General features: G+C 47.1%; 3 protein-coding genes across 6 annotated transcripts; all 3 read left to right on the top strand.

Annotated features, from left to right (window-relative positions):
* The first annotated feature begins 1278 nt into the window (after positions 1 to 1278).
* On the top strand, positions 1279 to 10993 carry LOC123149724 (pre-mRNA-processing-splicing factor 8A). The gene is made up of 13 exons (XM_044569433.1): positions 1279 to 1664; positions 2257 to 2380; positions 2484 to 2576; positions 2709 to 3099; positions 3412 to 3901; positions 3998 to 7794; positions 7879 to 7985; positions 8098 to 8352; positions 8461 to 9096; positions 9187 to 9384; positions 9478 to 9756; positions 10226 to 10468; positions 10567 to 10993. The coding sequence occupies exons 1-13, from the start codon at positions 1381 to 1383 to the stop codon at positions 10756 to 10758; spliced, it is 7089 nt and encodes a 2362-aa protein (XP_044425368.1). The 5' UTR covers positions 1279 to 1380; the 3' UTR covers positions 10759 to 10993.
* A 1796-nt stretch (positions 10994 to 12789) lies between these two features.
* Positions 12790 to 18995, top strand: LOC123150774 (protein FAR-RED ELONGATED HYPOCOTYL 3). 4 transcript variants are annotated; one of them, XR_006475341.1, is made up of 7 exons: positions 12790 to 13287; positions 14182 to 15476; positions 15550 to 15642; positions 15723 to 15773; positions 15852 to 16081; positions 17729 to 18605; positions 18722 to 18995. XR_006475341.1 is itself a non-coding variant. In XM_044570605.1 (6 exons), the coding sequence occupies exons 2-5, from the start codon at positions 14184 to 14186 to the stop codon at positions 16068 to 16070; spliced, it is 1656 nt and encodes a 551-aa protein (XP_044426540.1). In that variant the 5' UTR covers positions 12790 to 13287; positions 14182 to 14183; the 3' UTR covers positions 16071 to 16081; positions 17729 to 18995. The 4 variants fall into 4 exon arrangements, 3 of the variants coding, with proteins under 3 accessions (XP_044426540.1, XP_044426538.1, XP_044426539.1); XM_044570605.1 differs by having other exon boundaries at positions 17729 to 18995; XM_044570603.1 differs by lacking the exons at positions 12790 to 13287; positions 17729 to 18605; positions 18722 to 18995 and adding an exon at positions 13527 to 13795 and having other exon boundaries at positions 15852 to 16259.
* Positions 18996 to 19809: 814 nt separating this feature from the next.
* On the top strand, positions 19810 to 21492 carry LOC123154871 (probable glutathione S-transferase GSTU6). The gene is made up of 2 exons (XM_044573484.1): positions 19810 to 20207; positions 21183 to 21492. The coding sequence occupies exons 1-2, from the start codon at positions 19816 to 19818 to the stop codon at positions 21490 to 21492; spliced, it is 702 nt and encodes a 233-aa protein (XP_044429419.1). The 5' UTR covers positions 19810 to 19815.
* The last annotated feature ends 704 nt before the right edge of the window (positions 21493 to 22196 follow it).

Here is a 22196-nt window from a genome sequence, read left to right as displayed (position 1 = left end):
CGCCCCTCTTGAGAGTTCGAATGTATTTCTATTTTTTTTTGTAAGGATGTGTTTGTAAGGACTTGTGAAACTTAGTATGTGGCATGAGGCCTTTTAGTGACAAAAAGTTATTAATATCACACCTTAGAGCATCTCCAACAGGCGCGCCAAACTAGCGCCGCACCGCAAAATTCCCCGTTTTAGTGCGCGCGCACGGAATAGTTGCTCCAGCGGGCGCGCGAAAACAGCGCGCGGGCCAAAACTCAATCGCGCGCCGCTTTTTTGCTGCGTCCGTTCCCGCGGGCTGGACTCTCGCGCGCTCGCTCGCACCTCCCACCCCCCATCCAGCCGCGCCGCCGCCGCCGATCGCGCCACCCGGCGACCGTTCCGGCGCTTCCCCAGCCTATCTCCGCCCCGCGCGCGCTTTCTCCGGCCCCCTCTGGTCCTGCCACCCCGCGCGCGCTGGTCCTCCGACGAACTATTTGTTGTGTTTAATTGCACTATTTGTTCTATTGAACGATAACTGTTTGTTTGAACGATAAACGAAATTAAACTATTTATTTTTGTTTGTTTTGATTTTTTGTTTCTGTTTTCGAATGCATATGTTGTTTGTGCGAGTGTCGCGCGCTGCATTTTAGTGCGGCTGCTGGAGGCAGCGCTGCGCGCCGCGCCAAATCAGGCGATGGGCACGCGCTATAAGCTGTTTTTTACGCGCGGCGCGTTTGGCGCTTGTTGGAAATGCTCTTATATTTTGAAACCGATGAAATATATTGTATCCTACTAAACGAATTGCTCCCGTGTACAATATTTCTCTGGTAGTGAAAAAACCTTATAAACTACTCCCTCTGTCTCATAATGTAGAACGTTTCTTGCCATTATAGTAACTCCAACGTCTATAGTATAAAAAAATATCATATAATATAGGACGGAGGAAGTAGTTGGTCCCGAAATATATTTGTTCCGAGTGAATAAGAGACCCGCCATCACACAGCCGACCTTTTTTTCAGGATAGCCACCTTGAGAAAAAGTTTTTTTTAATTTGAGGGGAATGAGAAGAAGAAATAAGGAAAAGTGTGAACAAGAACCCGTGTAGTTTTTTTGTTTGTTTTGAGAATGAGAACCCGTGTAGCCCACCACCCACACAGCCAACTCGAGAACCAAAGCCCGGCCCAATCGCACCAAAGTCGGCTCGAATCTCTCCCCGCCACACCGCCATAGCCTGCAGCGAAGCGCCGAAGCCCCACCTATAAAAATCTGGAGGCATCGCCACCTCCCTTCGGTTTCCCCCTCTCCTCTTCTTTTTCCCCCTTTCATTCTAAAGAAATATCCGTCGAACCCCAACCCGTCTCGCCCGAGACTCAAAACCCTCGCAGCAGCAGCGGAGGCCGCCACCGCCGCCCGATGTGGAACGGCGGGCCGCCGCCGCCGCTGCCGCCCATGGCGGCCGCGCCCCCTCCCCCGGGCACGGCCGGTGCGGGCCTGCCCCCGCCCCCTCCCCCGCCGGCCGCCGCGCCCCCGCAGGCCGGCCAGCCGCTCACCCCGGCGGAGCTCGAGGCGCAGCTCGTCGAGAAGGCCCGCAAGTGGCACCAGCTCAACTCCAAGCGCTACGGCGACAAGCGCAAGTTCGGCTTCGTCGAGGCGCAGAAGGAGGACATGCCCCCCGAGCACGTCCGCAAAATCATCAGGTATGGAACCCCCAGATCCGTGCGTTCGGGCTTTCCTCTACTGCCTGCGGCTAGGTTTCGGGGCCTTTGGCGCTCATGGCGGGCTGTGATGCCTAATTGCTTGTGGTCTTAGGTCGTTCCGTAGCCGTGCGTTGCTTTGAACTAGTGGCGTGGATGTGATAGGCGTCTCGACTGTAGTCAGTGGCTGTGCGAGCATGGTGTTTGATGTTTGGTGTAGGTTTATGGTTGTAACTGTGATTCGATAGGGTTTAGGTTTTGATTTACCCATGTTATTTTCTGCGCTGCATCATGTGCTCGTTGTGGTTCCTGCTTACGATTTCTGGTCACTGGAATTAGGCATAAGTTTGCGGCCTCTTGCTCTAGATCCATGAAATTAGGATTCACGATATTGTTTTGTATTTTATCCTCATAGTTATGGTGAACATGTTAATTTGCTAGTCGCTCAACTGTAGGTTGCAGGAGTCAGGATTCTAGATATGTTGAACTGTTGATGTGCTAGTTGCTGTAGCTCAGCATTGGTAAACCTTCATGTGGCCTAGATTGGGGATCTGCCTACATTTCAGTAAATTTATGCATCTGTCTTTTTGAACAGGGACCATGGGGACATGTCCTCGAAGAAGTACAGGCATGACAAGCGTGTTTATCTTGGAGCACTCAAATTTGTGCCTCATGCTGTTTACAAACTACTGGAGAATATGCCGATGCCCTGGGAACAAGTAAGCCCTTTAGTTGTGACTTTTTGATATGAACACTGATAATCTTATGGTTGCTGAGGTTAGCTGTTCCATGGCCATAGACTAAAATAACTCCTGTTTTCAGGTTCGCCATGTTAAGATCTTGTACCATATCACTGGCGCCATAACCTTCGTAAACGAGATCCCATGGGTAGTTGAGCCCATTTACTTGGCGCAGGTGATGATCTAGACTTGATTCTTCTTTCATTATTACCACATTATTCCTGTTTGTCCCTTTTATCTCTTATCTCATGCATGTGTCTTTCTAGATATGCTTACAATATATCTCTTGTCATGTGTTTGTCTGCAGTGGGGCTCTATGTGGATCATGATGCGAAGGGAGAAGAGAGATAGGCGGCATTTCAAGCGAATGCGTTTTCCTCCATTTGATGATGAGGAACCTCCACTAGATTATGCTGATAATTTGTTGGATGTTGAACCACTGGAGGCTATACAATTGGAGTTGGATCCAGAGGAAGATGGAGCTGTGTATAACTGGTTTTATGATCACAATCCCCTCGTGAAGACCAACTTTATAAATGGTCCCAGCTATAGGAAGTGGAATCTGTCTCTTCCAATAATGGCAACACTTTATCGCCTTGCTGGTCAACTTTTGTCAGACTTGACTGATCGGAATTATTTCTATTTGTTTGACATGGAGTCTTTCTTTACTGCCAAAGCACTTAACATGTGCATCCCAGGTAACAAGATTTACCTTTTGTTTTCATGTTTTGTAAGCAAGTTTGATGTTGCAAGTTCAAAAATACTAGCACGAAACATTGATTAGCATAATACTTGATAGCTTTTGATTTGATGATTAAATAAAACAATTTCCCACCTGGTATCTGAATACTGCCAATGTTTTATGAAAATTATTATGAAAACATAAGCAACCAGTGCTTGTATTTTCTTCAATGCATTTTCTTATGCTTTATGAAAAGAGGCAATACATTGGTAAATTTGGTGTACACCATATGTTTTCTTATCACTGATGTTAAAAATTTCAATTGCAGGAGGTCCAAAGTTTGAGCCATTGTACCGTGATATGGAGAAGGGGGATGAGGACTGGAATGAATTTAATGACATCAATAAACTCATCATCCGTCAACCACTTCGGACTGAGTACAGAATTGCGTTCCCTCACCTGTACAATAACAGGCCAAGGAAAGTGAGACTTTGCATATATCATACTCCTATGATAATGTATATCAAAACAGAGGATCCAGATCTGCCTGCATTTTATTATGATCCTCTGATAAATCCGATCACTTCAACCAGCAAGGTTGATCGTCGGGAGAAGAAAGCAAGTGAAGAGGACGACGAAGATGACTTTAGTCTCCCTGAGGGTGTGGAGCCTCTTTTGAACCGAACTCCACTTTACACTGACACAACAGCTGCTGGTATTTCATTGCTTTTTGCTCCAAGGCCTTTTAACATGAGATCTGGTAGAACACGCCGCGCTGAGGATATCCCTCTTGTATCTGAGTGGTTCAAAGAGCACTGGTAAGTACTACAACGAGTTAACAAATAACAATACCTTTCCATATTTTCTCCGTTGGTATACTTTCGTCTCATGTTGCACCTTCATCTGTTTTGCAGTCCACCAGCGTATCCAGTCAAGGTCCGGGTGAGCTACCAGAAGCTGCTGAAGTGCTATGTGCTCAATGAGCTACACCACAGGCCTCCAAAAGCACAGAAGAAGAAACATCTGTTCCGTTCACTGCAAGCAACGAAGTTCTTCCAAAGTACAGAGCTTGATTGGGCAGAAGCTGGGCTGCAAGTTTGCAAGCAGGGCTACAACATGCTTAACTTGTTGATTCACAGGAAGAATCTGAACTATCTTCACTTGGACTACAATTTCAATTTGAAGCCTGTGAAGACACTCACAACGAAAGAGAGAAAGAAATCTCGTTTTGGAAATGCTTTCCACTTGTGTCGTGAGATTCTGCGACTTACGAAGCTGGTTGTTGATGCAAACATCCAGTTTCGCTTGGGGAATGTTGACGCCTTTCAGTTGGCTGATGGTCTGCAATACATATTCTCCCATGTTGGTCAGTTGACTGGTATGTACAGATACAAGTATCGTCTGATGCGGCAAATTAGGATGTGCAAAGATCTGAAGCACTTGATATACTATCGTTTCAACACTGGTCCTGTTGGAAAAGGACCTGGCTGTGGTTTTTGGGCTCCTATGTGGAGAGTGTGGCTGTTCTTCCTTCGTGGTATTGTGCCCTTGCTTGAAAGGTGGCTAGGTAATTTGCTGGCCAGGCAGTTTGAAGGTCGCCATTCGAAAGGAGTTGCTAAAACAGTAACCAAGCAACGTGTCGAGTCTCACTTTGATCTGGAACTTCGAGCTGCAGTTATGCATGATGTCCTTGATGCTATGCCAGAGGGCATCAAGCAAAACAAGGCCAGAACTATACTGCAGCATCTTAGTGAGGCATGGCGCTGCTGGAAGGCAAATATCCCCTGGAAGGTCCCTGGCCTGCCAGTTCCTATTGAGAACATGATACTCCGTTATGTGAAGTCCAAGGCTGATTGGTGGACAAATGTCGCTCACTACAATCGTGAGCGTATCCGGCGTGGTGCTACAGTTGACAAGACTGTCTGCCGCAAAAATCTTGGAAGGTTAACTCGTTTGTGGCTGAAGGCAGAACAAGAGAGGCAACACAACTACTTGAAAGACGGGCCGTATGTGACACCTGAAGAAGCAGTTGCTATTTATACAACCACGGTCCATTGGCTGGAGTCAAGGAAGTTCTCACCGATTCCATTTCCCCCACTCTCATACAAGCATGACACCAAACTTCTTATATTGGCACTGGAAAGGCTAAAAGAGTCATACAGTGTGGCAGTAAGATTAAATCAACTGCAGCGAGAGGAACTGGGTTTAATAGAGCAAGCATATGATAACCCACATGAAGCTTTGTCAAGGATAAAACGGCATCTTCTTACTCAGCGTGCTTTTAAAGAAGTTGGTATTGAGTTTATGGATCTGTACAGCTACCTGATCCCGGTATATGAAATTGAGCCTCTTGAGAAAATTACTGATGCATACCTTGACCAATACTTGTGGTATGAAGGGGACAAACGCCACCTCTTCCCAAATTGGGTAAAGCCTGCTGATTCAGAACCACCTCCTCTACTTGTTTACAAGTGGTGCCAAGGTATAAATAATTTGCAGGACATATGGGACACTAGCGATGGGCAGTGTGTTGTGATGCTGCAGACAAAATTTGAGAAGTTCTTTGAAAAAATTGATCTGACTCTGTTGAACAGGCTTCTTCGGTTGGTCTTGGACCATAACATCGCTGATTATGTCACTGCAAAGAACAATGTTGTGCTGTCTTACAAGGATATGAGTCACACAAATTCTTATGGGCTTATTCGAGGTCTTCAGTTTGCATCTTTTATTGTGCAGTACTACGGGCTGGTGCTGGATCTCCTACTTCTTGGTTTAACACGAGCTAGTGAGATTGCAGGGCCGCCTCAGATGCCAAATGAGTTCCTTACATATACTGACACTAAAGTTGAGACAAGGCATCCCATCAGGCTGTATTCTCGATATATCGATAAGGTGCATATAATGTTCCGGTTCACTCATGAAGAGGCAAGGGATTTGATTCAGCGGTACCTGACAGAGCATCCTGATCCTAATAATGAGAACATGGTCGGTTACAACAACAAGAAATGTTGGCCTAGAGATGCAAGAATGAGGCTCATGAAGCATGATGTTAATCTGGGAAGAAGTGTATTTTGGGATATGAAGAATCGCCTGCCAAGGAGCATTACTACATTAGAATGGGAGAATGGCTTTGTCTCTGTATACAGCAAGGATAACCCAAACTTGCTTTTTAGCATGTCTGGGTTTGAGGTCCGTATACTGCCGAAGATACGTATGACTCAGGAGGCATTCAGCAACACGAAGGATGGAGTATGGAACTTGCAGAATGAGCAGACAAAAGAAAGGACAGCTATTGCATTTTTGAGGGTTGATGATGAACACATGAAGGTGTTTGAGAACCGTGTCAGGCAAATCCTTATGTCATCAGGGTCAACGACATTTACCAAGATAGTCAACAAGTGGAACACTGCTCTCATTGGCCTCATGACATATTTCCGTGAAGCAACAGTTCATACACAAGAACTACTGGATCTGCTTGTAAAATGTGAAAACAAGATCCAGACTCGCATAAAGATTGGCCTGAACTCAAAGATGCCTAGCAGGTTTCCACCAGTTATCTTCTATACACCCAAGGAAATTGGAGGTTTGGGTATGTTGTCAATGGGTCACATTTTGATACCACAGAGTGATCTTAGGTATAGCAAACAGACAGATGTTGGTGTGACACATTTTCGAAGTGGTATGAGTCATGAAGAGGACCAGCTTATCCCCAACTTGTATCGCTACATCCAACCATGGGAGAGCGAGTTCATAGATTCTCAGCGTGTTTGGGCTGAGTATGCTTTGAAGAGGCAGGAAGCACAATCGCAGAATAGGCGCTTAACACTTGAAGATCTGGAAGATTCATGGGATAGAGGCATACCCCGTATCAACACTTTATTCCAAAAGGACCGCCACACTTTGGCCTACGACAAAGGGTGGAGGGTGCGGACAGACTTTAAGCAGTATCAAGTGCTGAAACAGAACCCATTCTGGTGGACACATCAGCGACATGATGGAAAGCTGTGGAATCTGAATAACTACAGAACTGATGTCATCCAAGCACTTGGTGGTGTGGAAGGTATCCTGGAGCATACCTTATTTAAAGGAACATATTTCCCTACTTGGGAGGGTTTGTTTTGGGAGAAGGCTTCAGGTTTCGAGGAATCGATGAAGTACAAAAAGCTGACAAATGCACAGCGTTCTGGGCTTAATCAAATCCCCAACAGAAGATTTACCCTCTGGTGGTCGCCAACCATTAATCGTGCAAACGTATATGTTGGTTTCCAGGTTCAGCTAGATCTGACAGGGATATTCATGCATGGCAAAATTCCAACCCTGAAGATCTCTCTGATTCAGATTTTCCGTGCACATCTTTGGCAGAAGGTCCATGAAAGTGTTGTTATGGATCTTTGCCAAGTTCTGGATCAGGAGTTGGATGCGCTGGAGATTGAGACAGTACAGAAGGAGACAATACATCCCAGGAAGAGTTACAAGATGAACAGTTCATGTGCAGATGTCCTCCTTTTTGCTGCACATAGGTGGCAGATGTCCAAACCAAGCTTAGTTTCCGAGTCAAAGGATGTCTTTGATCAGAAAGCGAGTAACAAGTACTGGATTGATGTGCAACTACGATGGGGAGACTACGATTCACATGACATAGAACGTTATACAAGAGCAAAATTTATGGACTACACGACAGATAATATGTCCATCTACCCTTCTCCGACTGGTATGATTTTGAGTATCCATTAACTTTCAATTTCTTGTCTTGTCTGAATCCTCTGTGCTTAATGCTGATTAATATTTATTGCAGGAGTGATGATTGGACTTGATCTAGCTTATAATTTGCACTCTGCTTTTGGCAATTGGTTCCCTGGGTCAAAACCCCTCCTCCAGCAAGCAATGAACAAGATCATGAAGGTAATAACCATGCTAACTGTAACAAATCTAGCTCTATTGCTTTATCTGTGTTGTAGTATTTTTTTTGGCTTACTTAATAAATGACATTCTTGTTTATTTTCTCCTTTGACAGTCAAATCCTGCTCTGTATGTGCTGAGGGAGAGAATAAGAAAGGGTCTTCAGTTGTATTCATCTGAACCCACCGAGCCATATCTGTCTTCGCAGAACTATGGAGAGATATTCAGCAATCAAATCATATGGTTTGTGGATGACACGAATGTCTATCGAGTTACCATTCACAAAACCTTCGAGGGTAACCTGACCACCAAACCTATCAACGGTGCTATCTTTATTTTCAATCCAAGAACTGGGCAACTATTTCTGAAGGTTTGTTCCTTTTCTTTTGCTTTCACCTCTAGTTTTGTTGCAATTATTGCATAACTGTGCAGCATCACAACTTGGAAGACTTAAATGAAAATGGATTATAATCTGCAGGTCATCCACACAAGTGTATGGGCAGGACAAAAGCGTCTAGGGCAGCTGGCCAAGTGGAAAACTGCTGAGGAGGTTGCTGCGTTAGTTCGGTCTCTTCCTGTAGAAGAGCAGCCAAAGCAAATTATTGTGACAAGGAAGGGTATGTTGGATCCATTGGAAGTCCATCTGCTTGATTTCCCTAACATTGTTATCAAGGGCAGTGAGTTGCAGCTGCCATTCCAAGCTTGCTTGAAGATTGAGAAGTTTGGTGATCTTATTCTCAAGGCTACGGAACCGCAGATGGTTCTTTATAACATATACGATGACTGGCTGAAAAGTATCTCGTCCTACACCGCATTCTCTCGTCTTGTGCTTATATTACGAGCATTACATGTCAATAATGAGAAGGCCAAGATGTTGCTGAAGCCTGACAAGACAATTGTTACGGAACCACATCATATCTGGCCATCTTTGACTGACGAGCAGTGGCTGAAGGTCGAATGTGCACTCAGGGATCTCATTCTTTCTGATTATGCAAAGAAAAACAACGTTAATACTTCTGCACTTACGCAATCTGAGATTCGTGATATAATACTTGGTGCTGAAATAGCTCCACCGTCACAGCAGAGGCAACAGATAGCTGAGATTGAGAAACAGGTAACCTTTCTATACCAGCCTTTGTGTCTAGTTTCTATGCATAGTAATTGCGTCAGTTTTCCTCATTTTTGGATTTGCTTGAATTTGCAGTCCCGAGAGACAAATCAGGTAACTGCACAGACAACAAGGACAGTTAATGTGCATGGAGATGAGCTCATCGTCACAACAACCAGTCCGTATGAGCAAGCAGCGTTTGCATCGAAGACAGATTGGCGTGTCAGGGCCATCTCTGCTACGAACCTGTATCTCCGTGTCAACCACATTTATGTTAACTCGGATGATATAAAGGTCAGTACTGCAATTCCTTTTCTTTGATTTACTCATAAAACCACCAAATAACAATTGCCTAATGGTTACTTACTGCTTGTATTATGTGTACAGGAGACTGGCTATACTTACATCATGCCAAAGAACATATTGAAGAAGTTCATATGCATAGCAGATCTACGGACACAGGTTGCAGGTTTCCTGTATGGGCTGAGTCCACAGGATAATCCCCAAGTCAAGGAGATCAGATGCATATCCATTCCGCCACAGCATGGAACTCACCAGATGGTGACTTTGCCATCGAATCTCCCAGAGCATGAGTTCCTTGCTGACTTGGAGCCGTTGGGATGGATGCATACCCAGCCGAATGAAGCTCCTCAGCTATCACCTCAGGTTTGTCTCCTACCATTTGTATCTTCAAACCTAACCTTGTGATTCTTATCCAAAATCTAAACTAAGTAGCTGAATTTCAGTGCACAATTCTATAATGTCTGATCAAGCAGATTTATGTCTTTCCATGAGCGGTTAATTGTCTCCCTCGTGACATTTGAATTCTGAATATTAAAATGCATGTTATACATAATTTAATCTTTCCAACTCACAATGCACTGTACATAAAATTTATTGCTGTTGGTTCTTTTGATTCTTGCACATTTTATAGTAGCGACTTTTTCTTGCCTGTGACAGTTTTAGTGCTGAATTGTTGGTTCTGTTGTTTTTGGCACATTCTTAGTAGTCCTTTTTTGCCTGTGAGCCAGTGTCTCGCTACTGAGCTGTATTTTGTTGTTTCTTGCACATTTCAATTGCCTAGTGCCTTTTTTGGGTATGATATGTGAGTCTCATATGCTGAACTGCTTTGCAGGATTTGACATCACATGCTAAAATTTTGGAGAACAACAAGCAGTGGGATGGTGAGAAGTGCATCATTTTGACCTGCAGCTTCACCCCAGGATCGTGCTCGTTGACTGCGTACAAATTGACACCAAGTGGTTATGAGTGGGCCCGTGGCAACAAGGACAACGGGAGCAACCCACAAGGGTACCTCCCAACTCACTACGAGAAGGTCCAGATGCTTCTCAGCGACCGCTTCCTTGGATTCTACATGGTATGTGTACTCATCTTAATAGGATTAATATTTGCAAATTGTTCTTTAGAGCCAACTCAATTTCGGAATACTCAATTCACTTTTGCGTCTCCCACCAGGTTCCGGACAACGCTCCGTGGAACTACAACTTCATGGGAGTCAAGCACGACCCGCTGATGAAGTACAGCATGAAGCTGGGCACACCCCGCGACTTCTACCATGAGGACCACAGGCCGACGCACTTCCTGGAGTTCAGCAACATTGAGGAGGGCGAGGTCGCTGAGGGGGACAGGGAGGACACCTTCTCGTAGTCGTAGCCACCGTAGCACGCCCCTTCGCCCCTATGCTAGCATATCGAAACCTGCAATGAGATCCGCTCAGTTTTGGATGGAGATCTCTGTGATCTGTAAACTTTGACGTGACATGTTGTATGTTGTTCTCCGTCTCTCAAGACTAGTAATACTTTGTGTTGTAAGCCTCCTTCAAACACGGTGCTGTAAAAGTGCATCATGATAACAGTTCAAACATTTTGCTTGGTGGCATGTAGATCTCATCACGTAATTTTGTTCCCAGTTTTTTGCTTGGACTTGACCAATTTATGCTCTTGTGCACATAGGGGTTGCACTGACCTGAAAGCAAAGCTTTACTAGTTCTGAGGCTGGATTTGCGTTCCGAAACCCCTTGCCAGGCTTTTGGCCGAGAGAAAAATGTTGGCTTTGTGGTGTCCTCCACGTGGTTGTGAAAATCGTAGGCTTTTCAACAAACTACAGACCTCTCTAAATTGCCTATATATAAAGCGAAAACAATTCAAGTTGGACAAGTGAATAAATCATAGCTCTGTCAAATTCATGGGGTCTGGATCTTGAAAGAGCAATGCTACATGAAGTTTTTTTTTGAATGGAACTCATTGCATTCCTCTGGAAGTCTGGATCTTGAAAGAGCAATGCTACATCTACGTAAAGGCTCTTGTTTGGAGGAAATTAGCGAAGGGGCCCCACCCAGTTGAAATCAGAGGGGGCCGAGAGATTAGTTATAGAGATTACGTAAGACTTCGTAATGCTTTACGTAGATGTAGCATTTTTGATATTGAAAATGGCACCATGACCTTAGAGCATCTCCAGCCGTTTGCCCCTTCAGGAGGTATTTTTTTCGCTCCTGGGGGGCTGCCGGCGAGAACTTAGGCCTTGGGGGCCAAACCACTTTCACTCGTTGCCTCCCCACGAGCAGCGTTGGACTCCCACAAACAGAGCGGCATTTCGTCGAGCACCTTGGCCGCGGTGGCGTCGACGACCTCCAGCCAGCGGAGGAGCGCGAGCGTCGACGGAGGCCTGGCGGAAGACCGCACGGACATGAGCACGTCGAGCTCCTGGCGGAAGACGCGGTGGAGGCGCTCGCTGCTCCGCTGAACCTTGACGGCGCCGTGGCAGGAGGAGGTGAGCGACGCCAGGTACACGGTGCTGAACCCGCCCGCGCTTGGCCTCGCCGGAGCTTGCACTTCCTGGAGCCGGTGACGGCGGGCGCCTTCCTGTCCGGGGCGGACACCGGCGTGGCCGGCTTCTTGTCGTCCTGCCGTGTAGATGTCCGAGTCTGGTACTCCGGGGCGTTGTACATGCTCTCCTCCGTCTGGTACTCCGGGATCATGTGGTAGTAGAGGATGTTCTCCGGCAACCCGGGCTCGCTGAGCCGGTCCGTGGTCAGCCGCACCGTGCCGCCCCGTCCGAGGCTGCGTTTGCTGCTGCTCGCGCCCGCGTCCACGCCTGGCCGCGCCGCGCGCCCGCCGGCCTTCTCCAGCAGCTGTGCGTGGCCGCGGAACACCGCCTGCTCGTCGCACCGCGGCCCGCACTTGAAGACGAGCGCGAAGTAGTAGCAGCAGCCGCTCGAGTGCAGCCTCGCCAAGCCCGCGAGCTCCCCGTTTGGCGGGCGCGGCGGCCACAGAGGGCTGGCGGGGCGGTGCGGGAGGCCGGGCAACGCTGTGCGGAGGCACCGAGGCAGGTCGGGCAGCCAGGACGCGGGCGGAGCTGGCACGGGGAGAGAAAAGACGGGGGCTCTACGAGGAGAAAGCGATGGGGGGAGAGAATATGGGGGGAGAGTGGTTGCAGGTGGGCCACAAGAGGCAAAAAAGATGGCGCCGACGTCCTCAGCTGCCATCCGGAGGTCTGGTTTTGGGGTGCGAGCGCCGGGGCTAACTTTTATCAAATCTGGCGAAAAACGAGCCTTTGAGAACATGAGTGGAACATTTTTTTACCGCCGGGCCTTAAAAAAATGCTCTTGGGAGCCTTCCTGGAAGGACAGGTGAAGATGCTCTTATCCACCTGTGTTTTGGCGGTCCCTTGTCATGCATCACTTTGAGAAGCGCAAACAAAGGCATTTTTTTAACCACGGGCATTTGGGCTAGGTCCTAATTTGAGCATGTTTGTTGCTCGTGGTATCTGAAAATTTCACGGCCTTCCCCTGTTCTGCTCTGTCTCTTACTTTCTTTCATTCCAGAGCGGCTACTAGCAAACGAAATGCTCCCCGTGCCTCGGCTCTTCCGTTCTCGCTCCTCGCCGCGGCCCACCCCTGCTCCAGCCCGGCGTGCCTGCTCGTCTCCACCACCCAGCCTATACCTCTCCTCAAAGCACCGTTGAGGTCATCCCGACGCGGCGGCGTAGGAAGACCGCCGGCCGCGACCGCGACCGCGCCCACCCCCGCCACGCGCGGCAGCTGCTCGACGGAATGCCGGCCTCGCCGCGAGACGCCATCTTCCGCGCCACCAACGCGCGCGTCTAGCCGCGGCAGCGCCGGCCCTGCCCCAGTGCGGGCGCGCGCTTCTTTGGCGGCGGCTCGGTGGCGTTCCCGAGGTGCGCCGACGGCCCTGCCCTGCCCTCTCCACCCCCATCGCGCCTCTTATTATTTTCCTTTCTCTGGCAATTTGTAATTTCTCCTATGGAAATTCATGCCTTGGACACATACTCGGAGTATTTTTTAACAAATGATTGGGTCAGCCGGTGAACGATAAAAGGGGGGAAAATGGAAAAGATAAAGTGCCGCTATTTACGCAGGGAAAGAAAACCAGAAGGCTATTTACCTAGAAAAAAAACCCCAGAAAGGCAGCTTCGGTTTCGCAGATCGACCAGATCGCCGCCTCCTGCTTTCCCTCAATCCCTCGCCCTAATTGCTGAACGAGATTTCTACGGCAGAAAAACAGTCTCACCGCCTAAACCGCTGTGGCCGCCGCCCATCACAGTATCACCGGGCGGCGCCCATCAGAGTACACCCCGCGGCGCCGCCGAAGCAGAAGACGACTTGGGGGTGGAGTGCGTGCCGGTGTGCCTGACCCAGCTCGAGGACGGGGAGCCAGGAGGCGAGGTTCCTTTTCAATTCTTGCCCCTTCCGTCTAGCTATTTTCGATCAGGTCATGTAGGCTGTGTGTGTTTGGTTTGTGCCAAGTCAGGTCTGGCTCTCTGTAATGTGTAATGGCCGTGCTCTTGAGTTGGCTGTAAGAGGGGTTGTTACTTATCTGATCAGGCAAAGTTCTTGCTCAACTTTTGCATCTTTCATCTAGCTTTTCTTGACCAGATCATCAATGCCTTTGCGTGTAAACGTTGTAGTGCATCCGGAGCACCATTTACTGATTTGATATGCTCGTTAAGTTCAGCATGAAGCTCACAAGTTCATGGTTAGATTGCCAGCATTTAGGTCAATATGTTATGTTGCCTTTGAATGAGAATGATTAATTTTTTCATGATTTATAGGAATGGATGATGGGATCGGTGGTGTTCAAGAATCAAGTGACATGTCTATTTCGAGCGATGACGACGGCATTACGCAACGAAGGGAAAGCAATGTGGAGCTTGCACATGGCCCTGCTGAAGCTCAACCAGATGGATCACTTGGAGAACCTGAAGTGGGGATGTCCTTTGGTACCGAGAATGAGGTGAGAGAGTACTACAACACATATGCTAAAGCAAAAGGCTTTGGTGTGACGAGAAGGAGCTCAAACCGTGATGATAATGGACAACTGAAGTACCTTACGTATTCCTGCTCTCGCTATGGTAAGGCTCAGTCCAACTCAGGAAATATGTTGAAGCCAAGTCGAACAGCCGGGACAGGATGTAAAGCTAAAATCAATATCACCCGTGCTCCCGATGGGAGGTTTCATCTTTCGACGGTCATTTTGGATCATAATCATACATTAAGTCCACTTAAACCTCGGCGGTTCAGATGCAACAAAAAGTCAGACTTCCGTGTCAAGCGAAGGCTTGAGCCGAATGACCCGGCTGAAATACGAGTAAACAAGAGTTCAACCATACCTCGTGTCACACACTTTGACATCGAGAAGCAATTTCAATCAGCCTATACGAATTCGAAGTTCAAAGAATTTCAAGAAGAGCTAACACAAACTATGTACTGTGATCGGAAGTTGATGCAAAAGGAGGGGGCGATAGAAACGTATGAAATCACCGAGGATGTGCTGATTGACGAAGATAAAGGATGGAGAAAAGATATTGTGCACCATGTATACTTCAGTGAGGAAGAGTTTGAAGTTAAGTGTTCATGTCGCCGCTTTGAGTTCACTGGTATTCTCTGTAGGCATGTGTTATGTGTGCTCACTCACAAGAAAATCAAGGAGGTTCCGCCACAATACGTCCTTGATCGGTGGAAAAAAAATGTGAATAGAAAGCACAACTTTATCAGATGCACATATGGCGGCATGGAAGACACTCCTGCTGCAGAACGTTTTGATAGATTGTGCAATTCTTTCTACCCAGTTGCAGAGATAGGCGCCATGTCAGATGATTCATGCAATGCTTTGATGGAAGAGCTTCACACCCTGAAAATTCGATTCTCTAGCAACTCAAGTTCTGAAAATGTTAAGGAACATGTTGCTACACGGGAAGATGCACCTTCGAATGGAAAGACAACAAGTAAAACTATACCAAGTCCAATAGCTGTCAGGTGTGCTGGATGTCCTCTACCGAGAAAAGAATCTATGCTTGATAAGCTTATTTGTCAAGCAAACGAAAAGAAGAAGGAAGCTGAACAAAAGGTATTGTTGCTTATATTACGTTTGCTCGTAAGCCACTTTTTATAAAAACTCGCTAATTTTGCATTTATTTCAGGCTTCCTCCACAAATTTAAACAAGAAAAGGCCCCGAAAAAATAGAAAATCATCAGTGGATGATATTCTAGAACAACCTGTTATGGAACATTCGGTATCTAATCTTGTTCTTAGTTGTTCAACAATATTATTTTCATGTATTTTTTAAGCTAACAGTTTTGCAATCTGAAACAGAGTCAGCAACCTGTTTGTTTGGATGGCCCAGCTAGTAGCATCACATCTCAGGTATATTTTTTTCTCATCTTTTTATTTGTAGCAAACACCTGAGCATCCATGTCATTTTTATGACTTTATTTGGAGCAGAGAACATTTGACTTGGCTATTACCACTAGCAACATAAATCCATCTGTGACAGCTGCAATACCATCTGGAGGTTCATCGACAATGGTTATGCCTCAAATTCTTGGAGAATACACACTTATGCCATTTCAAGTTCAACAAGGATCGACTATAGTGTCCAGCTCTGCAGAATTACACTTTGATGGAATTGGAGGGCTCAATAATAAGGTGGATCGGAGTTAGACAGGATTTATGTAAGTTCAAGACTGGATGCAGTATCTTTTAGTGTAGTAGCTGATAGGCACCAGGGCACTAGAAAGTAACACATCTATGTTTTCTCATCTGGTCTCTCCCTGAAGTACTAGAACTGATTACAAAACTATTGTACATTTGCAAATTTCCAAGGATATGCATGTGTGCACATTGCCGCTAGCTAACCCCCATGGTTTAGAGCTTCCAGTTCAAACAGTTTTGTCTCAGACATCTGCAATTTGCCATAGATATGCCATATGTGCATATAAACCTGGGAATAGTTTGTAATCCAAACTAAACCCAGGCCAACCCATGCATGTACAAGTCCAGCGCTCAAGCCGAACAAAACCAGATTGCAAATGGTACAATCCAAACCAATCCAAACTGTATTTATTTTCAAGCCAAATCCATCCAGACCATTTTCTAGATATGGTTTGAACCCAAAGTTTCAAACTATGGTTTAGTCAGCAGCAACTGGAACGTTGGACTTGGAACCCAAACTTGACCTGTACGTGCAAAACTACGAAACGCATGAAGCATGTACGAACAGCGGCTAGCTTGGTGTGTGCTTGGTCTGAAGAGCTTCAGTGTACGTACTCCGTGCGTGCACCGGAAGAGCAGATGGTGGCGCCGTCCGCGGAGACGGTGGCCCGTCGCCGGCTGCAAGACCTTGCCGGATATGTGCAAGACCCTTTGGCAGATCACTGTGCCGATGATCTTGACCGGGGTCTTCCAGTTCCTCATCGGCTTCGTCACTGTCGCCTTCGTCGGCCACATCGGCAAGGTCGAGTCTCCATTGTCAACAACATCGTCCAAGGCCTCGGCTTTGGGCTCCTCATGTTCTGCATGAAGGAGTTGGCTAGGTGAACGCACACTCATGTCGCTCATCTGCGGCTGCGGCTGCGGCTGCTCCCAAACCTAGTGCCAGTCTTGTGTGACATGAGGTCAAACTGGTCGTTAGACTGGTTTTTATCCATGGACTAAAATGGTATGAGACCAATTTGTCTCTGTCCAGACCAAACTAACCCAATCTATTAATTACAGAAGCCCACACCAAACCAAATTACAATAGAGGCTCAACCCATTTCAACCAAACCAAAGCAGTCCAACAGGAAAACCAAATTGAAACTATGGTTTCAGACCAAAACTATTCCCAGGTTTATGTGCATATGACTTGGAGCTTTCTATTCCAGCTGTTTGTTTCAAGTTCTAGTTGTGCATCCTACAAGCAGGTTGGACATGCCCTTTATTTTCATGTGCTTCAGGATTATGTAGTGTAATGTAAGATGGCTCTTTCATGTCAGTCTTGTCTAAAGCATCAGCATCACTGTGCTACTGCTATCCCCAGCTTGATAATCTTTATTTGTCATTCTCAGCAATCAATTACAGAATAGTACTCCCTCTGTAAACTAATATAAGATGTTTTAGACCACTAAAGTAGCGATCTAAAACCTCTAATGTTTCTAGCAGACAGATTTCTTTTTCATGATCCTAGATGGAGAAAGTATGATAACAACATACAAGTCGCACATGCTTTGCAATCTTTCAAACTCTTCCAGAACTCTATTAGACAACCTTGATTTTACTGATAAGGCCGGAGTTTTTTTTTTTTTTTGAGATCCAACCGCTGGCTTTCAATATATTGGCAGGTAGAAGTGGGAGCATAGAAACAGCCTTAGATTAGTAGCGGATTCAGTCAGCCGGGGTCGCCAATTGCTCCTGTCACTCTCCAGGACTCCATGTCTGGGAGCTTTCTATTCCAACTGTTTGTTTCAAGTTCTAGTTGTGCATCGTACAAGCAGGTTGGAAATGCCATTCTTTTTCATGTGCTTCAGGATATATGTAGTGTAAGATGGCTCTTCCATGTCAATCTTGTCTAAAGCATCAGCATCACCGTGCTACTAACCCCAGCTTGATAATCTTTATTTGTCATTCTCAGCAATCAATCAGAGAAAAGTATCACCTCCGTACCAAAATGTAAGAGTTTTTTTGGTTTTGCGTAGGGCATAAAAAACGTCTTACATTTTGTTACAGATTGAGTACTACATAAGGATGTTTCTAGCAGACATATTTCCTTTTCATGATCCTAGTTGGAAAAAGTATGATCACTAAAGTAGTGATCTAAACACTCTTATATTTCTTTACGGAGGGAGTACATGCTTTACAATCTTTCAAACTTTCCAGGACTAGACAACCTTGGTTTTATTGATTAGATTGGAGTTTACAACCGCACAAATTCATTTAACGCAAAGTACAAGTTACAATCAACAGCAACTACATGAGCAATTCTGTTGGGAAGTTGCGCATTCCAGTTATCTTCTGTTCCAGAGACAAGTGCATGATCTGCAACCTCATGTGCTAATTCGCTTTGGTCTCTTTTGATTTGGTGAAACTGCACCTGGTGCTTCTTGCCGGACTGCACAGAGGATATGACCTAGGCTGGAGTGACTGTATGCCTCTCCCTGCAAAGGAGAAACAATAAAAGCAGAGTCATTTTCCAATTTATTTTCAGTGGCACACCGACAGGTTTGTCCAGGCCGTCCCGAGCCGAATGCCATAGAGACATGCATGGACTTTCAACTCCCTCGGCACAAAGGCATCTCACATGTTTTTTCTTTTCTTTTTTCATTTAACATTCTCAGTGGAAGGATGAACAGAATTCAGAACAAACTGGGCTGAATTTACACACAGGTAACATGTGCTGTCAAGTGTCAAGTTCCACGGACTGTCAAGACTCAAGAGGAGGCAGGGCTATGTTGGAAGACCTAAATATTTTGACGAAAGGCCCTCCAACATAATGTTCAGAGTTCAGACTGCTCTTCATTTCTTCCTTGCCAAGTCCTCATATTTTCACTAAATGGAATAGATGATTTCTCCTGACCAAGCTTCATATATATTCGATATGTGATTGAATTCTTGAGCAATGTTTGAATTGGCCTCCATTGAGGAATCGTCTGCAAAAAGCAGGTGACTAACACTAGGAGCTCCTCCGCATATCTTAATTCCTCTAAGTGACCCTCTCATGTGTAGCATGGCTGAGAACCCCACCACATCAATAAAAAAAAATACTTCCTCTGTCCCGTAATATAATATGCCACGTTATTACATCCAATATGTGGGAAAAATGGGTCCCCTGGTGAAGCCTTCTCTGGGGTGTGATTGTTTCAGTAACATCCCCATTGACTTTGATATGGTATTTGACAGTGAAAATGCACTTTTTTTAACAAGTTGATCCACCCTTCGTCGAAATAACTACAATAACTGACATCTCATTTTGGAGCAAGTGGTGTTCAGTTATTCGAAACAAGTTCTGGTAGAGAGCCTGGAAGCTTGCTTGGATAGTTGGATATACCCACTAGCTTGAAGACCCAATTAAGGCCCTGTTCGGAATCGCGCCGCTCCGCAACTCCGCTCCGGGAGCGGGTGGAGCTGCAGTTGAAAATCACGGAGCTGCAGTTTCCTCGCTCCGTGGATTCCGGGAGTGGGTGGGTTGCCGAAACGTTGCAGTGTTACTATCTAGAGGAGGGAAGATGGAAAAATATTTATCCCCCCAACCCCAATGTTGCTGATCGAGTATGCACGAGCACGTGTTGGGCGAAAAATCGTCGGCATAATTCAGCCTCATGGATGATGTACACATGTTGATACTCTTTCTCTACATATAGTCCACCCCATTACACTAGTTAATCACCCACCATCGATAGAGAATTCCACGGGAGGAGAGGGAGGAGCTGCAATGGCGGGAGGAGAGGAGGTGAAGCTGCTGGGGAACTGGGCGAGCCCGTACGTGGCCAGGGCGAGGCTGGCGCTGCACCTCAAGGGCGTGCCCTACGAGTACATCGAGGAGGACTTCGCCGACAAGAGCGACCTGCTCCTCCGCTCCAACCCCGTCCACAAGGCGGTGCCGGTGCTCATCCACGGCGGCAAGCCCGTCTGCGAGTCCCGGGTCATCGTGCAGTACGTCGACGAGGCCTTCTGTGACACCCGCCCGCCCCTACTCCCCGCCGACCCCCGCGAGCGCGCCGCCGCCCGCTTCTGGGCCGCCTTCGTGGACGACGAGCTGCTGGCGCCGTGGGGGATGGTCATGCGGTCGGGCACGGACGAGGAGAGGGCGGAGTGGACTGCTGAAATCTGAGATGGGCTCTAGGCCCATATTGCAATTTCTGAAAAATCTCTAAGGGTCCATGTGGGTTATATGGCACTAGGTGTGGTGGGAAGTTTAGTCCCACCCCGAAAGTGGAAGGAGAGTTGGAGTGGTTTATAAGGATTTCTCTTCTACATGCTATTGGAGCTTGAGAAGAGAAGAGGCCCTCACGCACTTCTCCTCCGCCGCCCGCCTCGCCTCGACGCGACGCGGGTTGCGGGATTGAGCCGAGCCGAGCTCACACCCACGCGCTTATTTTTGCCAGTCACTAACGAAGAGTTTTCTGACAGCTGGGCCACGATCTGAGACGTCGGATCGTGGGCTGTCACGGACTCGGACGTGGGTCCAGCCCACGTCTCTCCACGCGGCTGCGCCTATAAGTATGCGGTGTCTCCTAATCCTAGCCGCCATGAACAGATCACATCTGCTCACGCGCACGCCCACCGTCGTTCCTTTGCTGCTGCTGCCGCCGGTGATTCCATCCCGTCTGCCACGTACACGGTCGACGGGAGAGCAGGTCTCCGAAACCACGCCCTTCTGGTTCCTGTACGGGGTGAGGGCGAATAGGTTTTTGGGCAGCGATTACGCGACTGCTCGCTTCCGATCGTCTACTTCCTCTACGTCCGCGTCGCCTTCATCATCACCATGTCCACCGCCGCCGACCGTGCCGCCGCCGAGAAAGCTGAAGCCGACAAGAAGGTCGCCGAGGACGCCGCTGCTGCCACCAAAGCCGCGGCCTCTGCGTGGCCTACTGGAGGGTATAACTCGTTTATCCCGCTCCTGATTATTTTCATATTAGCAGTACTAGCAGTATGTGTAGATTTGTCTACTGTTTGCTTAGTACGTGCATGTTTAGATCAGAGTCAGTACATCATCAACTTAGTCAATGCCATGCTAGTGATTTACTCATGAATTAATTTAATCGAAAAATTGCCTATTTACTCAACATGGACGCGGCGGACCGTCGCGGCGGTGGATACGCTGGAGGGGGCCCTGGGGGAGCGCTCCGAGGGGTTCTTCGGCGGTGACCGCGTCGGGTACGTCGACGTCCTGCTCGGCGGCATGGTCCCGTGGGTGCGCGTCACCGAGAGGCTCTCCGGCCACAACTTCTTTGATGCCAGCAAGGCGCCGCTGCTGGCGGCGTGGATGGAGTGCTTCGGCGAGCTGGACGCCGCCAGGGCCGTCTTCCAGGACGTCGACAGGCTAGTTGAGTACGCCGGGACGATCCAGGCACGGCTTGCCGCCGAGGCTGGAACTGCCAGCAACTGATAAACCTGGTCTGCTATGGTGGTCGTTGTGGTTGATGCAAGTATCCACAGTGTATCAAATTACGCGCTCAGGGTCTTTCCCTCTATTCAAAATAAATAAAATCAAATCAAAATTACATAGAACCCTTGATGAATGGCATTTTTATATAGTCGGGCTATACTATTAACCATGCTCTTATTAGATAAACTAAAGAGCAACAGAAAATAAGGTTGAAGAAAAGTCATATTTGAGAGGAAAGACATAAAAAGAACTGACCACCAAAGTAAAAGCCAATCGCCAGAATAAAGCCTCTGTGTTTCTCTACTTATGTGCCCATCTATGCTAAGCTAGTAGTCATCCTCTAGTTGGTCAGTTCTTGAGAGAAAGAGTCCACCAACAAAGTAAAAGCCCATCGCTAGAATAAAGCCTGTGCGTTTCTCTGCTTCTGTGTCCGTCTATGCTAAGCTAGTTGTCGTCCTCTGGTTGGCCAGTTTCTGAGAGGAAAGACGTAAAAGAGTCGACCACCAAAGTAAAAGCCCATCGTCAGAATAAAGCTCGTGCGTTTCTCTGCTTCTGTACCCATCTATGCTAAGCTAGTTGTCGCCCTCTGGTTGGTCAGTTCCTAAGAGAAAAGATACCTTTAGTCATGTTGTAAATTTTGCAACTATAAGACTTGTGTTAGCTATTGCCATATCCAGAGGTGGAGTTTGAGACAGCTAGATGTA

This window comes from Triticum aestivum, chromosome 7A (assembly GCF_018294505.1).
Source record: "Triticum aestivum cultivar Chinese Spring chromosome 7A, IWGSC CS RefSeq v2.1, whole genome shotgun sequence".
Taxonomy (NCBI): Eukaryota; Viridiplantae; Streptophyta; class Magnoliopsida; order Poales; family Poaceae; genus Triticum; species Triticum aestivum.
Note: the sequence above shows the minus strand (reverse complement) of the source record. Positions and strands in the feature narration are given on the sequence as shown.